The sequence below is a fragment of the Gekko japonicus genome, unplaced genomic scaffold (assembly GCF_001447785.1).
Source record: "Gekko japonicus isolate JY-2015 unplaced genomic scaffold, Gekko_japonicus_V1.1 scaffold506, whole genome shotgun sequence".
NCBI classification, from domain to species: domain Eukaryota; kingdom Metazoa; phylum Chordata; class Lepidosauria; order Squamata; family Gekkonidae; genus Gekko; species Gekko japonicus.
The window spans coordinates 646,461-664,252 of record NW_015175372.1 but is presented as its reverse complement, the minus strand read 5'-3'; the positions used below and the strand labels follow the sequence as shown (position 1 = coordinate 664,252).

The following is a 17,792-nucleotide window of genomic DNA, read 5'->3' as shown; positions in this document are numbered from 1 at the left end:
TCCAGGACGATGGCCTCTGCTATAGCACTGCGGAGGCATTCTTCGCTCCGCAATACGACTCTCCCTTTGGATACCAGGTCTTATGTTGAAGATCTTCTGTTTGACGGCCTTGGCCTCTTCAACACCACTACTGATTCCACACTCCAAGAATTAGACAAGAGCATAAAGGCTTCTCGAGCTCTAGGAGTGTCACCCTCTGCGAGACAACAATACCATCCCCGTACCTTGTCAAGGTCTTGGCAGAGGCGTGCACCAAGTCGTCAGTCTCCAGACAGACAATGGAGACTGCATACGTCTTTGGGAGGTCAAAAACCTCCCTACCAAAAACCGAGGTTTGGATCTGGGCAACAATCTTCCCGTACCAAACAGGTCAAACCCTCCAAGCAGAGCTTTTGACTTCCCTGTCACCGAGTCAGTTCAAACCGGTCTGTCACCCTTCCTTCATACGTGGCATCACATCAACTCGGACGAATGGGTGCTGTCCATCTTGACCCAAGGCTACCGTATCCAATTCCACCAGAACCCCATTATTTCTGTGGTCATCTCCACACCCCCTTCCCCACCTCTCCTGGAAGAGGTGTCCGTCCTTCTGCAGAAGGGAGCCATCGAGCAGGTACCACCACACCTCCACGGGACGGGATTTTATTCCTGATACTTCAGAGTCCCGAAGAGAGATGGAGGCGTTCAACCCATTTTAGATCTAAGGGCACTGAACTGTTTTGTAACCTACCATCGCTTCCGCATGGTGTCCTTACAGCAGATTATGCCACTCCTACGGAAACACATCTGGATGGCCACCCTCGACCTCCAAGATGTGTACTTCCACCTCACCATCCACCCCTCCCACCGCCAATACCTATGCTTCATGATTGGTCAACAGCATTACCAGTATGCAGCCCTGCCATTCGGCCTGTCCAGCTCCCCAAGAGTCTTCACAAAGACTATGATTGTGGTTGCAGCTTTCCTTCATCCCCGGGGTATCTCCATCTACCCCTATATCGACGATTGGCTTTTGGTAGCGCCTTCCCAGAATGCCCTGGTCTCAAACATCACCAAGACACTGGCACTATTAAAAAATCTGGGCCTACAAGTCAATTCGAGAAAAGTCTCAATTGAGTCCAGTCCAAAGAATAAAGTACATCAGTGCTATACCAGACCCAATTCAAAATCCTAATTTTAGCCTTCAAATTCGTATGTGATTTGCAACCTGCATACTTGAAGGATCATCTCTCAGGCTATGGAGCCAGTGTGCTACCACAGATTCTGCCAGAGCTTTTGTCTATCAGTGAGCTGTTCCCCTGAAGTTATTTGGTCTACTGGTGCCATTGTTTGTTCTTGTTTCAGCAGCAGTGCCAGTGTTATGGAATAATTTGGAGGAAGATAGGATAGCATTGACACTGGCCTTATTCCAGAAGCAATGTAAGGCAGTGTCTTGGCAATGTCTGAGGATGTTGCTGTTTTGGAAGGCAATCTCTTGGCAATATCTGAGGATGTTACTGTTTTGGAAGGGTGCTTGGATTTTTAGACAATTTGGTACCACAGTCTTGTTGGATGTGATTGTTGTATGTTTTAGCTGCATTTTGCCTCACTAGTGTATTTATTTATTTATTTACCTAACTTGTATACAGTCTTTCTGCCCTTACGCATATATAATAAAATTACATTATAAAAACACTAAAATCAACCCCCTCCCAACATACATTATTAAAACAACTTTTAAAAGTTTAAAATACATACAAAACACAAAAACATTGGTCAGGAAAGATAAATCATTGAGAGAATACCAAATGAAACAAAAAATTCTTTACTCACTGGTGGAAGATGACAACAGAAGGGGACATACAAATCTCCCTGGGGAGAGAATTCCAGAGCTTTGGTGCCATGACCAAGAAGGCCCTCTCCTGGACTGCAACTCTCCTCATCCAGAAGGCAGGGACACCCAAAACAGGGCCTTCTAAAATTACCGTAATGGTCAGGTAGGTTTGTAAGGGATTAGGGGGTCCTTCAGGTATGTTGATCCCCAACACTATAGGGCTTGGAAGGTCAAGACTAGCACCCGGAATTGTGCTCAGAAACAAATTGGAAGCCACTGTAGATGGGCCAACCAATGTTCCCTCTAAGCTGTGGAGTCCTGTGAGCAAAAAGTCTACTTTGTGAGCGACTGGCATGAAAGTTGTGAGCGAGTGATTTGGCTGCTGCATAAATTAGTTGGCTCTGGCGCCATCCTTTCTGAGCGAAGACAAAAATGTGTGAGCCGGAGGCTCAAAAACTGTGAGCTAGCTCACACCAACTCAGCTTAGAGGGAACACTGGCCAAGACTAGAGAGATATGGTCCCTAGGACCCACTCCAGTCGATATCCTGGCTGCAGCATTCTGTACCAACTGGAGTTTCTGAACAGTTTTCAATAGCAGCCCCATATAGAGTGCATTGATTAGAGCATAATCTAATCTAGATGTAACCAGAGCATGCACCACAGTGGCCAGATATTTTCAGCCCAGGAAAGGCCACAGCTGGCTATTCAACTGAATCTGGCAAAAGGCACGCTTGGCCATATGTAAACTGCCTTGAACCTCATTGATGGTGGAGAAGTGCAAGGTATAAGTGTTTTAATAAAGAAATAAAGGAGAATTCCAAATGTGGTCTTTCATCAGGGGGATTTCTTCAACAATTAGAAAGCATGTGATAAATAACATTTTGGGGATTAGGTATTAAATAATTACTGCACTTTTTTTGGCCTCACCTTTGCACATTGTCTGTTGAACAGAGTCTCCCCTGTGGACCAGAGACAAAGATGTCTTCCACATGACAATAAATCACCTCTTAGATATTTTAGGGCTTTGGGCTTGTTCCTGATCTCAGCTGGGTTGGCAGGGAACGTCTCCCCTTGGTAGCGTCAAAAGTCTGTGACACTTCCAGCCAAGAAGAAATGGTTTCTTGGCTATTGTGACTGCCCACCTGACACTGTTAAGAGAGGAAATGCATAGAAAGGATATTTTCCATTCTCTTTTTGAAAGTTCTTTGCAAGAAGTACCAATTTAAACTCAAACTCAAAACACTTCAAGCTCGCCATCTAGTGGTTACATTTTGGCTCATGATACCTTCAGATTCCAAATTAATGCTTGAAATACTGACAAGCACATCATATATCATATAAGATTATGTTGTTCTACAGAATTATAATAATCTACCACGCTTCTGCAAAGGATACTAATATTTGATCTGTAAAGAACCAGAGACAGTGCATTTTCTGTGGCTAGCCCACTCCTATGAAACCTTTTGCTACTTTATTGCATAGTAACCTGATTTTTGGACTTTCAGGAAACTGTTTCTTATTGGGCAGGTTTATGCTAGTGGGTCGGCAGCATGTTTATTCTCTAGAACACTGTATTTTTTGTTTGCAGGTCATTATATGAATATTAGCAGATTCCTTTTGTATTGGGTATACATTTAGAAGTGTCTAGTAATTATGAAGCCTGCTGTTATTGTTACCATTATTTAGATTATGGAGGCAGAAATCATTGCTGCATATATTATGTCTAAGGACATTTGTCCTGATCCAGTTGTAATCGTGCCTGGAAAAGGTATTTACGTATTAGTAGTTGTGCCAGAATGTGGCTGGAGGTGCTCATTGAAATGCAGGTTAGAATAAGCAATGCACTATGGATAGAGGACATTCACACTGGAAAGTGAATTCCAAAGCATTGTTACCCAAAATGGCAGTCTCCTTAGTTGGGGGGGTGGGGGGATTAGCAAAGGAGACAGAGCGAGAAGTGGGTAAATGGGATTCTTCACCTATGTATACCAGGGGTTTTCCCTTCAGAGGACTCTCAAACCAGGCAGATGTTCAACCAAAAAGGTTTTTATTAAAAGGAAAATGAAAATTTAATTTAATTGGTTGATTGAAAGCACCGTGGGGTAAGAAAAGGAGCAGGCACCCTCCTTGGCCTGTCTGCACACTGAGGCCATGTGTTCACAGCAAGACAGATGAGGGTTCTTCTAAACTGCCGCGCCTCTGGCAAATTTGCCATAGAGAAAGCAGCACACAACACCTCCCAGGAGGCAAAGAAGGCCCAGCCCGCTGCCAACTTCCCCAACTGGCCCCCACCAGCTTTAGCCATACCTGAGCCTCTGCGTCAGGGGATGGAAAGCCGGCAGTGGAGACTTCTTCTAGTGTTTCTGCCCAGGCCAAAAAAACCGAGCTCAGGTCTGCTCTTGGAGTTGCCGGTATGGCTTCACTGTCAGAGTGAGCTCCTTTCCCAGTGACCTGGCAAGCTGAGGTGCATACGAGCGTGGTTAACGGTCTCTGCATAGTTGCCCTGCCCTGGCGCATCACAGGGTGGCAAACTAGAGCCTGCCTCTGGGGTCCACACCCCAGACCTGCCTTCTTGGCCTGCCCCCCCCCGACCTCTCCCTTGGCCAGATGGGGGGTGTGTTGCAAATTTGGGAGGGGGTGTTGCCCCATGGTCCCCACACTAGCTGTGGCCCTGCCTAAAGGTATCATCATCTGAATTGGATGCATAATTATTTTAGTAGGGCTTTCACCCCTGGATACCAATAACATTTTTAAATGCTGCATGATTTTGCATCATCTTCCTGTCCTTAGGGTTCCATATAACAGCAAAGCCATATTCAGTGAGGAATCTTCAGTGACAAGCAGCCTGCGTCACCTCAGCAACTCAGCTTCAGCAGCAAGGTATGCCATATCTGCCGTCAGCCTGATGAGTTAGCAGGGATACACACATTCTGTCAATGTACCAGCCTGCTGCCGTGTCTTGTTTTCTCCTGCCTTTGCTTCCATAACCTTGGGTTCGGCAGCAACCCTGGAGTCATGAACAAAGACTGTCCAAGTCCTTTCCCATCAGCCACAGAGCCATACTTTTTGGTGGCACGTAGTGAAAGGGAAGTCTGTGTAGGCTGTGATATCATTCCATTTCCACCCTGCATTTTATTTTTTTTAAAGAAAGGAAAGATTGGACATTTATCTTTCTATTCCTCCAGGGCCCCAGGAAGTATAGTCTGTGAATCTGCCTCTTCTTTCCATTGTTAAAGAGACGATCTCAACGCCACTGTTTATAATCAGGCAGAATTTTTCATTGCACAGCAGATCTTGCCAAAAAAGCAAGCCACTACCCATTTTGACAAGTAGCTTTTCTCTGAAGCTGTCAGAGTTTCTGCTGTGAGCATTGTCAGAAGAATTCCAGCTGTGTAGTGAGCACATGTGTAGCACCTTTGGATCGAGGTCTTAACATGCAATGTGTTTAATAATTGTGCTATTCTTGTTTGCAACAACCCCTATGAGAGATGAATTGACCAACACCATTTAATAGACTCCTTTCAAGACCAAGTGGTGTCTGCCTTTGCTCTGTACAAGACTGATGACATTCTTCATGTGATTGCAGCTGCTACTAGGAAATGTCATTTCCCCAGCATTTTCAGTGGCTAGGAAACATTAATTTCCCTCTTAGAATATAGGTAAACTAAATGAAACTGTGTTTAGTTTAAAACAGAGGGAAAATGTATGACCTGAAATTACGCTGAATCCTGCTTTTACAGAAACCTGGCTCTGCATCCTTCCATCCTCAGAGTGAGGTGGATGGCTATCAGACACATGGCCTTTTTAGCAGTGGTGCTCTGATTTTGGAATCCCCTCCTTGGTCCATTCACCTGGCATCTAACTTACAGAGCTTTTGACCCTGGGTGAAAACCTCTCTTTTCCCACAGGCTTTCCAATAGCTGCCTTTGTTCTGGTCTAATGCTTCCTTAATGCTCCGTTAAATACAGTTGTTACACATTTTTATTGCGTTTTTACTGCTTTAATTTTCTGGTTTTAGTTGTTGCTCAGGGGCAACTGATGTGATGAACCGTCGGAAGGAATCTTCCAGTGATGCACTATAGCAACTGCCACTGAACTCCACTGAAGGGATTTGGTGTCTTTACTAGAGAACAATAGGAGGCAGCAATAGAGGCAGCAGGGGTGCCGCCACAGCATCATACAGGCACACAGCCAGTGAGTAGATAGAAGCCAGGAAGCAACATCAATCACACCAGGTACTACTGTCCACTCAGCACTCATGTGTTTGCACACTGCTGCAGGAGCAGCCCACTGCTTCCACCACCTCTGGATGTGGCCCAGTGAAGGCACCAAAACCCTTCTCCCTTCAGTGGCTCTCAGTAGCAGTATCTGTAACCCCACCACCACCACACAAACTGCCCCTGTTGTTGCTGCTAGTGCATATTAAGAGCTTGTTAGGCTGCCATTCATTCTTTATTGCTAGGTTCAAAGCTGAATTGATATGGTTGTACTGTTTATTCTTTAAGTGTGTGCTTACAGTTTATGGAATATAAACCCCAAAGCAACTGTTGTTAGCTTTGTAGTGTTTTTAAAAATTGTAGGCCGCCTTTAAGCATCAGCAAAAAGCACACTACCTATACTTTAATAAATTAACATATGATACCCCATCTTGAGCACACATCTTAATGTGGTGAGAGAGTTTGTGTGTGTCAGGAAAGCTGAAAGCGATACTGTAAGGAGCTTAGACTGTCAAGAGGCTAAACACCTAGCAGAGTCACTCAAGGTGGAACGGTCACAGCGGAGACGCCACACTAAGATGCACCCACCCCCTTCAGAAGCCAAGGGCCACATCAGTAGAAGGGAACGGACAGTCCCAATGGTGATGGGGGTGGAGGAATCCTTGAAGGGATGTTTTTATGTTACTGAGCAGCAGCAGTAGTGGAAGGTGACACTGGCAGAGGAGCTATCATAGACAAAGGCAGTGCTACTTCAGCTAAACCTGGTTAGTGCTGCGCAGAAGAAGGCAGTGGTAAACCACTTCTGATCATCTCACACCTTGAAAACCCTATGATGTGACCATCCAAAATCAAAAAAGATATAGTGCTGGAAGACAGGACCCTCAGGTCAGATATGACTCAATCAGCTTCTGAGGAAGAGCAGAGGATGAGTACTAGTAGCACTACTCTTAACGATGCAACTGGATTAAAGCCGAAAAGACATTCAGTTGTTGATGTGAATGGATGCAAAAGGAAAGTCCAAAGCTGTTCAACACATTTAATAGTAACATGGAATGTGAGAAGTATGAATCAAAGTAAGCTCAAAATGATTAAAGTAACAAATGGAATGTTTAAACACTGCAGATCTGGGTGTGAGTGAACTAAAATGGACCGGATTAAGACATTTTCAGAGAATAATGAAGAGTTTTACTGGGGAAATGACAAACACAGAAGAAATGGAGTTGCTTTAATAGTGAGGCAAGTTGTAGCACAGGCAAATGAAGTTGATGTGAAAATTGGTGGAAGGAACATTAACAATTTGAGAAATGCAGATGACACCACATTGGCTGGCAGAAAATGGTGAAGACTTGAAACAACTAGTGATTACAGGATTACAGCCGAATATCAAGAAGACAAAAGTAATGACTACTGGGGAATTACACAGCTTTACGGTTGACAATGAATAAATTGAAACTGTTCAAGACTTTCTATTTCTTGTCTCCCTCATCAACCAAAAGGGAAACTGTGACCAAGAAATCAGGAGGAGACTGAAACTGGGAGGTCAGCCATGAAGGAGCGAGAAAAGATCCTTAATTGTAATGATGTGTCACTGGCAACCAAGATCCAAATTAATTCATACTCTAGTATTCCCCATTGCTATAGATGGAAGTTGAACAATGAAGAAAGGTGACAGGAAGAAAGTTCATTAATTTGAAATATGGTGGTAGAATAGGGTTTTACAGATAGCAAGGACCACCAAAAAGATAAATAAGTGGGTTCTAGATCAAATCAAACCTGAACTTTCAACAGTGAAATGACCAAACTGAGGTTATCATACTTTGCTCCCATTCTGAGAAGACATGAGTCACTGGAAATGACAATAATGCTTGGAAAAGTTGAAGGCAGCAGGAAAAGAGGAAGATCCAACATGAGATGGATTGACTCTATAATGGAATCCATAGCCCTCTGTTTGCAAGACCTGATCAAGACTGTTAGCAATGGGAGGTCTTTAATTCATAACATCACCATAAATTGGAAGCAACTTGGTGGTACCTCACTCACACACACACACACAACACATAAATAAAACCCAGGTACTAGTACTGAGCCCCAAATAAACAGAGGTCACATAGTCCTGTGTCTGGAAATGAGATTACTGAACATGCAGCATTTAAACAGGAGAAATGATGAAGTTAAAGTAATAAACCGATTCAGCTAAAAGCTTAAATGTATTATTATTGCAGAATTTCCCCAGGTTCAAGTTCATCCATCCCTCTCACAGGAGACCACCAAACTGATGCTGATATTCTAGCTTTCATTAGAGCGAGGCGGAATCTCCAGCAAAAGAAAGGTAAACTTTGTTAAGTGCACTAGTTGATGAAGTTGTCTGTCTTATGCAGTCCTGTAGATGTAAGTGTATCTAGTAGTCTCATTCATTTATAGCATTTGTGGTATGTTCTGTGATTTGCTACTTGCAGCTGTTTTATGCTTTCATGCAGTTTGAAATTAGCTGTGCTGCTGCTCTTTCTCTAGTGCACTTGATTATGGCTTTTATTGGTCCCCTAGACACAGACACCAAATTTAAATTACACAAAGGCTTTACTAATTATTTGAAAGGAAGAGTAATAGGTAAACTACCCTATTAGTGTGGGCATCCTGTTAGTGTGGGTAATCCCACCCTGACTCCAAGGCTAGAGTGCTACATAGTTCTTCATCACTTGCCCCTGCCTGCACATCAGGACTGTACAGGGAAATGCTATCAATCAAGGCCTGTGTCTGTTAACATGAAGGTTCAGGCATTAACCAGCAGCACCCAGAACGTTCCCTCTCCAGGCATTTGAATTTGGACAGCCTGAAATGTCCAACTTGGTTATGTCTCCCTCTCTTAAGATACTTCAAAGTGCTTTCCAATCTGATTCACATAACAGTGTACCAGCATGAAACCTGTCACTTTAGTTAGGGCCTTCCCAGTCTTCTCTGACCAGGCATAGACTCCTCCGCATCATGAAGCAGGCTAAAAGAGCCAATCAGAGACAGATCCAGGCCAATCAGAGACAGATCCAAAAAGTTCCTGTGATCCAGAAGTCACCAGCTAATCTCATATTGTACTTAAAGGGGGGGAGGGCAGATTTTCCAGCAGAAAAAGGAGGAAGGTGAAAGAATGCTGGCTTTAAGTAGCCAGCCCCAAATGTCCCCCTGCTTGCCTGGGCAGCATCATAGTATGTCATCCACCAAGTAGTCTGGTGCTTTCCCTTTTCAAAGGGCAGGGCACCAATAAATGGTTGTTAGTGAACATAGATACTGATTGTCCTGTTAACCAGTTTGACTGTTAAGTGGATTAGCAGAAAAGCAGCACATCCATTTGGTAAAATAAAACAAAATATGTAAAGTGTCCAGTTTTAGACAAAGGCAAGGGAAAGGAGACTGAGACATGCCCAGAACTGTTCCTCCTTTGGCCCCTGTATGAAGGAGGAGGGATGGAGGGAGGGCACTGGCTATTTAACCTATCAGCATAGAGCTAGGGAAATGCCAGAGCAACATATACAAGCCTTTCTTCTTGTTTCTCCTGTATCATCTGTAGTGCAGCAGACTGCAGAATAGGGGCGAAGTGGTTACTTCCCCAACCCCATTCAGTCCCACCAGTTCCAAGTGGCAGCAGCAAGAGGAAGGAGGGAACACCTCTTGAAGCCAGGCAGGCTTGGAAGCGACAACAGATGCAAGCCACACCTGGTGCTGCCTCCCTGTAGTACTCTTGCCAGTTTAGCGTCCGAAGCAATGGGGAGGAAGAAGAAAACTCTTCACTGTGCCTTACGTTTCCACACCTCCCCATGTTGTATTTGGCATTATTAATGTGCACTGGAAGCCATGTATGTAAATGTCTGCAAAAGCAGGTCCCATTCACTTGATTCATCCCTTGTGATAAAAGAAGGCTCAGATTCTGTGAACATGTCTAACTTGTAGATGAACTTATTGGCATAGGTCGTGGTTCCTGTTAATAGTTCTGTATGTAGTGGAGCTGCGGTGGCTCAAGTGGTAAAGACGCTGAACGGCAGGCTGGAAGGTCGGTAGTTCAGCAGTTCGAGACCCGAGTGCCATATGACGGAGTGAGCTCCCGTCTCTGGCCCCAGCTCCTGCCAACCTAGCAGTTCGAAAGCAAGAAATTGCAAGTAGATAGGTACCTCTTCGGTGGGAAGGTAACAGCGTTCCGTGCACCTTGGCATTTAGTCATGCCAGCCACATGACCACGGAATTGTCTTTGGACAGCACTGGCTCTTCAGCTTGGAAACGGAGATGAGCACCACAACCCTAGAGTCAGATTCGACTAGCTGTCGAGCAAAGGAAACCTTTACCTTTACCTATGCAGTGGAGAAGGATGCCCAGGCTCACTCCCACCCTTGATCAAATTCATATGCTCGATGCCCAGACTATATGAGAACTAGCCTCTAGGTGATGAATGTTTAACATTTCATTCTCTTCCAAAGGTAACTAAAATTGTCAAGCACTAGAAGATGTTCGTTATTAAATAGACAACAGTGGCACCTAAAGGTAACAAGGAAGTTATTAATCCTAGGAAAAAGAAAGATTCGTTCTGTGTAAAAGTGATTCTTTAGTGAGAGGAACAAATTATACTGAGCAGATGAAAACAGCTCTGATTAGTGAAGCAATAACTTTCCATCACCACTCCAGTGCTGATGACAGCATTACTCAGCAAGCTATCAGCACCTGCCAGATGGTGTTAGCATTATCCCACAGCGGAGATTTAGTCTATCTCTGTGGTTATCAGCAATAATTGTCAGGTGTAAACACAAGGGCTGCAAAAGCCAGCCACCTTCCTCCATCTAGAACAAATATTCTGCTCGCATAGGCTTTGTGTTTTCATATGTCTCAATTTAGTAAACTTGTTGTCAAGCTCCTTTTTGAACATATAATGATGTTGAATTTGTATGGTATTTCCCTATCAAGCCACTATAGAATAAAGCCAGCAAATTTTAAAGAGACTCTTTTTTAAAAATTCCTAGTTCATAGTTATAAAAGGGTACATCTTAATGATAAGAGACTACCTTTCCGTGACTCACCAAATGACAGCACAGCCCAGAAAATCTGGTAGAGAGACTAGAGTTAATTCAAAGGAAGTGGCAAAGGCAACTCTTGCCGTTAGAAAATCAAGCCTTAATAAGCCTGACTGGGCTGTTTCTAGATAACCTGTATATATTCAATAACAACATATGATGGTAAATCTCTGCAGACAGTGGCTGGGCTGAGATGTTTAATCTGTAAAAACCTTTTCTGACATTGAACCATCAAACCCATTCAGTGTTTTGAACAGGCCGTTTTGACCTTTGTGCTCTATGCTTAGATAGCTCACCCAATATATAATAGAATCAGAGTGATCCTATGGACTGCTTTAACACATTTCCTGTGAATATAGCACTTCCGCAAAGGGAAAAAGTATGAAAACCGGGCGTGGTTTGTTCATGGGGTATTGGGGACCCTGCCTCCTGTTTTTTATGCCAGGGACTGTCCTCCTATCACACAAGTGTCAGTCTCTCCATGGGTGTGAGCATCAGAGGATTAAGAAAGCCTGCTCTCCAATCCAGGGCGCATGCAGCCACAACATGGAAGAGGCAGTAATATGCATGCTTCTTTAGGTACAGTAACTCTCTCCTACTTAACCTTTTAAGATAGTAGATGGATTAAAGTTTAATGCCACCTCTGTTGGGGTTGCAACAGATAGATTGCCAGGGAGCTAACTTTAAACTGAAGCTACCAAGGGCTATGCTTCTATCGTGGAGTTGCAGTTTACCTCTTGCCATTGTATGAGATGTAAATGCATGTTGTATGTATGTATGTGCTGCTCAGGGCTATAGACAGTAATTGTTCTGTAGTGTTCCATGGAACAATACCTCCACATAAAAAGTTGTCCACAATCCGTAATGTTAGCAAAATCAATCCATAACCCCTACAAATGTGGTTTTCTTCACAGAAAGTTCTAAAAGAAAAAATAATGGTTCTGTCCAAACATTATCTGTGCAATTAAGCTAAACGAGGAAATTACGGTTTCCACAATTATTCATCTTTTGATATTAACACTTTTAAAATGACCATTTGATATCAGTAGCCCAGATATGCTATGTTGCATTAGCTAAGAAAAGAGAATAAAATGTATGTAGAACCCAGTGGAGTGGAACATTAGTTGCATAAATAGAAAAGACATTAGCATGGGAATGCGCAGCAAATTGAAAGTAATGTAGTGGAAAATACCCACTGTAAGGGGTCCAAACTGCAGATTATCTAGCTCATCATCATTTGAAGCTCTGAGCTATGCAAACAAAGATTAATTAAAACTGGCAGTATAGTACTACATAATCACATGGCCACTATGCGTCAATCAAATTCTCTTGGTTTAATTTGCTACAATTGTTAGCCTTGAGGTTATTATAGTATGTTGACACATTTCACTTTATAGGTAAAAAGGGCAGTTTTTTGAGTATGTACATTCATATATTCCCTTTGCTATGTGAGTTAATTATTACTATGGAATTCTCTTTTTGTTCAAATATCAGTGGCTGCCAGCAGGTAAACCTGGGTGTGGATGGCATAGCAAGACTGAAGAATGGGCAAGTTCCTCTTTTTTAGCATCACCATGGATTTATGTCTTCAGCTCATGGCAAACTGCAGTGCAGTGGGTCAGAAAAAGCCTGCTAGAGATGGTGTTTTTGTTTGGGTCTTTTTAGATCTTTTGTCTGGTTTGTTGCTCATTGAGCAAGGTCTGTTTTCCTGGGGCTGATTGCTGGCCCCATCCTTTGCCAGCAGGGGAGTGGGGGCTATGTAGTGTTTTGAAGAGACTGGCACATGTACAATTATCTACCCACTGGGTAGAAATCATGGGTGTGTGCTTGCTGCATGGAGCTCGTGGCTTTCAGGGAGCAGGTTCAGTCCTTTGAGGCTAGGGTTACTGACTTGGAGAAGCTGAGGGAGAGAGAGAGGTTTAGGGAAGAGACCCTCAGGGAGTTACCAGAACAGTCCCACTTCTCTGCTGACAGCTCTTCTGCTGTTGTGGTGAGTGAGAGTCTTGAGCTCAGAAGGCATCAGTCTGAGGTGGAGGGGTATGATCCTTTAGAAGGGACCAGTATCTTCTCACACCAAGGATACCCCTGGGGGGCTGGGAGGAGGTGGGCTTCTGGTAGTGCATAATTCAATCATTATGAATATAGAGAGTGGGGTACATGACATGCCTTTTGTCTGCATGGTGACTTGGTCTGCCTGGTACAAAGGTTGCAGACATCCTGCGCTGTCTAGATAGGTTGATGGTGCTGTGGAGGAGTCAGTAGTCATGGTGCACGTTGGCACCAATGACATTGGGAAATGTAGTTGTGTGGCCCTGGAGGAAAAATTAAGGTTACTAGGCAGACAGTTAAAGGCCAGGACCTCAAAGGACAAGCCGAACCTGCAGAAAAGAGATGGACTTCACTTGAACCAAAAGGGAACCAGAATACTGGTGATTAATATCAAAAAGGTGGCAGAGCAGCTTTTAAACTAATTCCAGGAGGAAAGCCGACAGAAGTTGGGGAGCTGTCCAGGACCAAAGGCATCACTACCCTTGCGCTTGCCCACTCCAGCAGGTCCTGCAAGGCCAGCTACATTGGTGTCAGGCAGTATCCGATGGGCTTTGTCAAAGCTGAATGGTCCTCTGTGGCTGCTGCCGGTGCCGGACAACCTTCTCCCACCACTGGTTCTCAGAAGGCTGGCATGCTGCCAAAGCCGGGCAGCTCTCTGTGGTTGCTGCCACCTCTGGGTGGCCTTCTCCCACTACCACATTGCAGCTAGCTGGTCCTGGACCCAGTGAGGGAGCAGGTGGCAATGGGGCTGGGCAGAAAGCTGGGATGAGGCTGATGGGAGGGCAGGCCAGGAGAATGAGGCATGAAAGACACCCCCACCCGGCATCTGCAGACAGGCCCCTCAAGCCATGGATGATCCAGTAGTGGGCAGTGATGGGGGACGAAGAGAAAAGGAGAGAGAATAATGGCATGGGGGAGGGGAGAGAGAAACAGGGAAAAAAGACTGACGCGGTGGAGGGGGGAGAGAGAGAGAGAAATACCGTAGTTGTGTGTGGAGGAAGAAAGGAAAAGCAGAAAGAATGAGTGGGAAGGGACAGAGAAAGAGACTGAGAGAAGGTATGGTGGTAGAGCAGAATAAGTGTGGGAATGGGACAAGTTAGTACAATCTTATATGTTGTAAGTGATGCATTTTACGTTGGTAAAGCAGTAAAATTAGCTTTTATAAGAAACTAAGTATTGTATATATGTCCGTTTCCTCCCCAAATTGGGTGTCTGTGGAAAAAACAGGAAAGGGGTGATTTCCCCCCTTGTTTTCAGAATGTATGTGTGCATTTTGAAATTATGCATCTTGGAAGAAATGGCTATCTAGTCCACCAATCAGTGCAAAATGGAAGTGGTCTGTTGCAGCACACAGTTACTTAAAACTGAGTTTTGGATAAATTTTGAACAACTTCTGTGTATCCAGGTATTAAATGTTCCATCACATTCAGCATACAATGTCTTACTGACAGGAAACATGGAAACCATAGAAAGTAGCACTGAAGCATCCCATCGCTCCAGGATAGAACACAAGGTTCACACAGTCTAAGGGCATATAAAAATAATGCACATCAGGTTTGGGCTTTGTAAGGTGGCCTTAAAATTCCTTGATCAAAGTATTTCTCTCTAAAATATATATTTTTGCCTAGACACTGACAAACTGGTAGTTATATATTTTTCCTAATAACCTTGCCGTTCTCTATTTCAGGACTGAGGAACAAATGAATTTTCAATTATGAAACTATCTGCCATCTCAAAATTGTGAAACTGAAGAGAACAGCTGTAGGACCAGAACCAGTGGATCTTTAAGCTGCAGCTAAATTTACGACAAATAGCATTCCCCCCCCCCAAGAAATGGTGTCCAACACGTCTTCACTGTTTTCATTGCTGCAAAGTACAAGCAACACCAAACAGGAACCCCTAGTGTGGGTTTATTAGGAATCTGATGGCCGTGTTATGTGGCTTATAAATGTCAGGATTATTTAACAGATTTTAAAAATGCTTTTTTGTTCCTAGCACAAGCAAAATAATTCTTTGCCAGGAGATTTTCTGTCCCTTGATTCTGAAGGAATGCTTGCCTAATCCTCAACAGTTTGGATATGCACATTTTGTTGGGTCCTTTGTTCAGCTTTGGTTTGCATGAGCTCAAAAGCACTGTGCAAAATCAGAAAATATTTTGTCCCATGTAACTTCATTTAGAGAGCTGTTAATTAATGCCAGCAAACTTTTTTCCATTTTTTAAAGCCATCATTCATGTCTTTGGAGATCAAGAGTTACACTACAAAACCTGAACTTCATCATAAACTGAAATTTCATCACTCATTATTTACGAAAGAATGAGGGTGTCAGTCAAAGTACAATCCATGAAGTGCTAGCTGGTGAATTGGCACTGGGACATATCCTTGATTGTAACTACTGGATTATTTTTCCAAATCTTTTATTTCTTTTTCTGTGTCAAAAATTTTTGTGGTTGTTACTAGGATCTTTGGATCTTGCATCTGTATGGACCTGCTTTCCTTCTGTTCATGGACAAGTTCGGACACTTCTGTGCTGATTTTCTTATATAAGAAAATATTTTTATTACCTATAATTATTAAATGTAGAACCATCAAACTAATTTCACTTGCCACACATTGGAAATTAATCAGAGCGTAAAAAAAATTAAAGCTGTTGCTGATTTTCTCCTCATTTTAAAATCTGCAGTCTGAAGTGACTGGAGAAAAGCTTTACCTCTGAAAGACTTTACTACAGTGAGCTTCCTAAATGTGTTTACTTGTAGGACTGACTAAAAGGAAAATAAACACCTTTTCAGTTGGACAGCGAGAAAAGGGGAATAGTCATATCTGTTTAGATACTTTATTTCAGGGGCATTATGCAAGTGTCCTGAGACCAATTTTTGGGTTGGACCCATGGGTGACTTTCTACTGGCAGAAGGGCATTTCCAGCAGTCGAAGGAGGGATTGGTGACATTTGCCAGTTCTCTCCTACAGTATTCCTCCACATCATGCTCAGCGCTGACTCTGTGAGCCCCTGAGCCTAACAGACAGTGTTTCAGGACTGCACTTGGAAGGGAGCGGCGGGAAAGTTCCTTCTTCAAGTAGAGCTCCAACTGAAGCACTTTGGATCCAAACCCACCCACCTCTTTTTAAAAAGAAAAGCAATTTACCTCTTAATGGGATTCAAAATACACATTTGCCTTTGTTTTGAGCCAAGGGGAGGCAGGGGGAGAGCAGCTGGAGAGGCAGTCTGAAGAAGAGAACCTGCAGGCGACTTACATTAATTGGATATTATTATAATGAAAGTGTGCCGTTCTTGAGTTCATAGTCACTGTAGGCCTCCATGCTGATCACGTTCCCATACTTAAGGAGGAGAACTGCTAGCTCTAAGGTACAGGACACTCTGATCAGTTTGTACAAGGAGATTGCCTTAAATATGAACAAAGCCTTATTGCATATTCATTGGTACAGCTTGGCAAGAAAGGGGTGTATCTGACATTCATGCTAATAAGAAATGTGTTCTCCATTTTTCAGTGAATACCCACTCAGGTTTTTTCAGCCATTCCTGTGGGATAAATGGCTACCAGTCCTATGCATATTCACTCAGAAGTCCCTTTGATTTCGTTAGGGCTTACTCTTAAGTAGTGGCGTGTAAGATTGCGGCCTTAGTGGCCTGTACAGAAATAATCAATTATTTGTACAATCCTTGGAAAATGCCCCAAAGCTTGCAAAGCAGAAGGCACACCCTGAACAAAAGTTTATATTTGTATTTCGGTCTGTTCAATCACCAGTGGAAAAGTTGTCCTAAGTAAATAGTCCCTCATACATGCTGAGTGCCAGCCAACAGTTACGATATCAAACAAATGGCTGTGTACAGTTGTCAATATGGTAAATATTGCTTATCGTTTCAAGCCAGGGCAAATCACTCTGACTCCAAATGCCTTGTTTGCAGAGAAGCCCTGGGCAAGAAGATGTGGCGTGCAAGATGACAACCAGTTACCAGAAATCTCAATAACTCCCACTTTAACATGTATGCAACAGTGATTACTCAGAGGAACTGTTTGTAAAAATCCTAAGGGTTAAGAACATGGCCAGTTCCAGGTTTTGAGGGATCCTGGACAAACAGGCCCCAGAGGCTCCAGTCTGCCCACCATCGGGGCCCCCCTCATACCTTTCTACCCCCCATCTTCTCCCCACTCGAAACCTTCCCACTGCACATGCTCAGTTGCCTGCTCCACCTACTCACCCTTTCCTCGACTGCACTGGCAGGTGCGTGCAGCTGAGAGTATTGCTGCCATGAAGACCAGCAGCATTGTCTCTGTGCATCACATGCCTTCCCCTACTAATGCTGCACAGCTGGAAACATGGCTGGTAGAGCATGTCAAACAAACAGATGGAAAAGGGCATGCGGACAGGTGGCAGGAGAGGTGTGTGGGTAGGGGTCAGCAGCAGTGGACACAACCATGAGCCCTGGGCCCTGACAGCTGCCTCGCCTTAGGGTATGCTGGTGGCAGCACTGCTTAAGAACCATTTACTACTGCAATACAAATGGCAAAAGGGATGAAGGGAGGTGAAAAGAACACATAAACCTGCGTTATACTGAATCAGATCCTTGGTCCATCAAAGTCAGTATTGTCTACTCTGACTGGCAGCAACTCTCAGAGATCACAGGCAGGGAGCAGGTGGCAG

At 43.8% G+C, this 17,792-nt stretch overlaps 1 protein-coding gene across 1 annotated transcript in view; it reads left to right on the top strand.

Moving 5' to 3' along the window:
* The window catches only part of KIF6 (kinesin family member 6), a 295,241-nt gene extending 280,384 nt beyond the window's left edge, over nucleotides 1-14,857 (top strand). Inside the window, exons 21-23 of the mRNA XM_015425506.1 lie at nucleotides 4,605-4,694; nucleotides 8,254-8,360; nucleotides 14,816-14,857. Coding sequence (XP_015280992.1) covers nucleotides 4,605-4,694; nucleotides 8,254-8,360; nucleotides 14,816-14,832 — 214 coding nt within the window. The 3' untranslated portion in view covers nucleotides 14,833-14,857. The remainder of the gene's footprint in view (nucleotides 1-4,604; nucleotides 4,695-8,253; nucleotides 8,361-14,815) is intronic.
* Nucleotides 14,858-17,792: the final 2,935 nt, after the last annotated feature.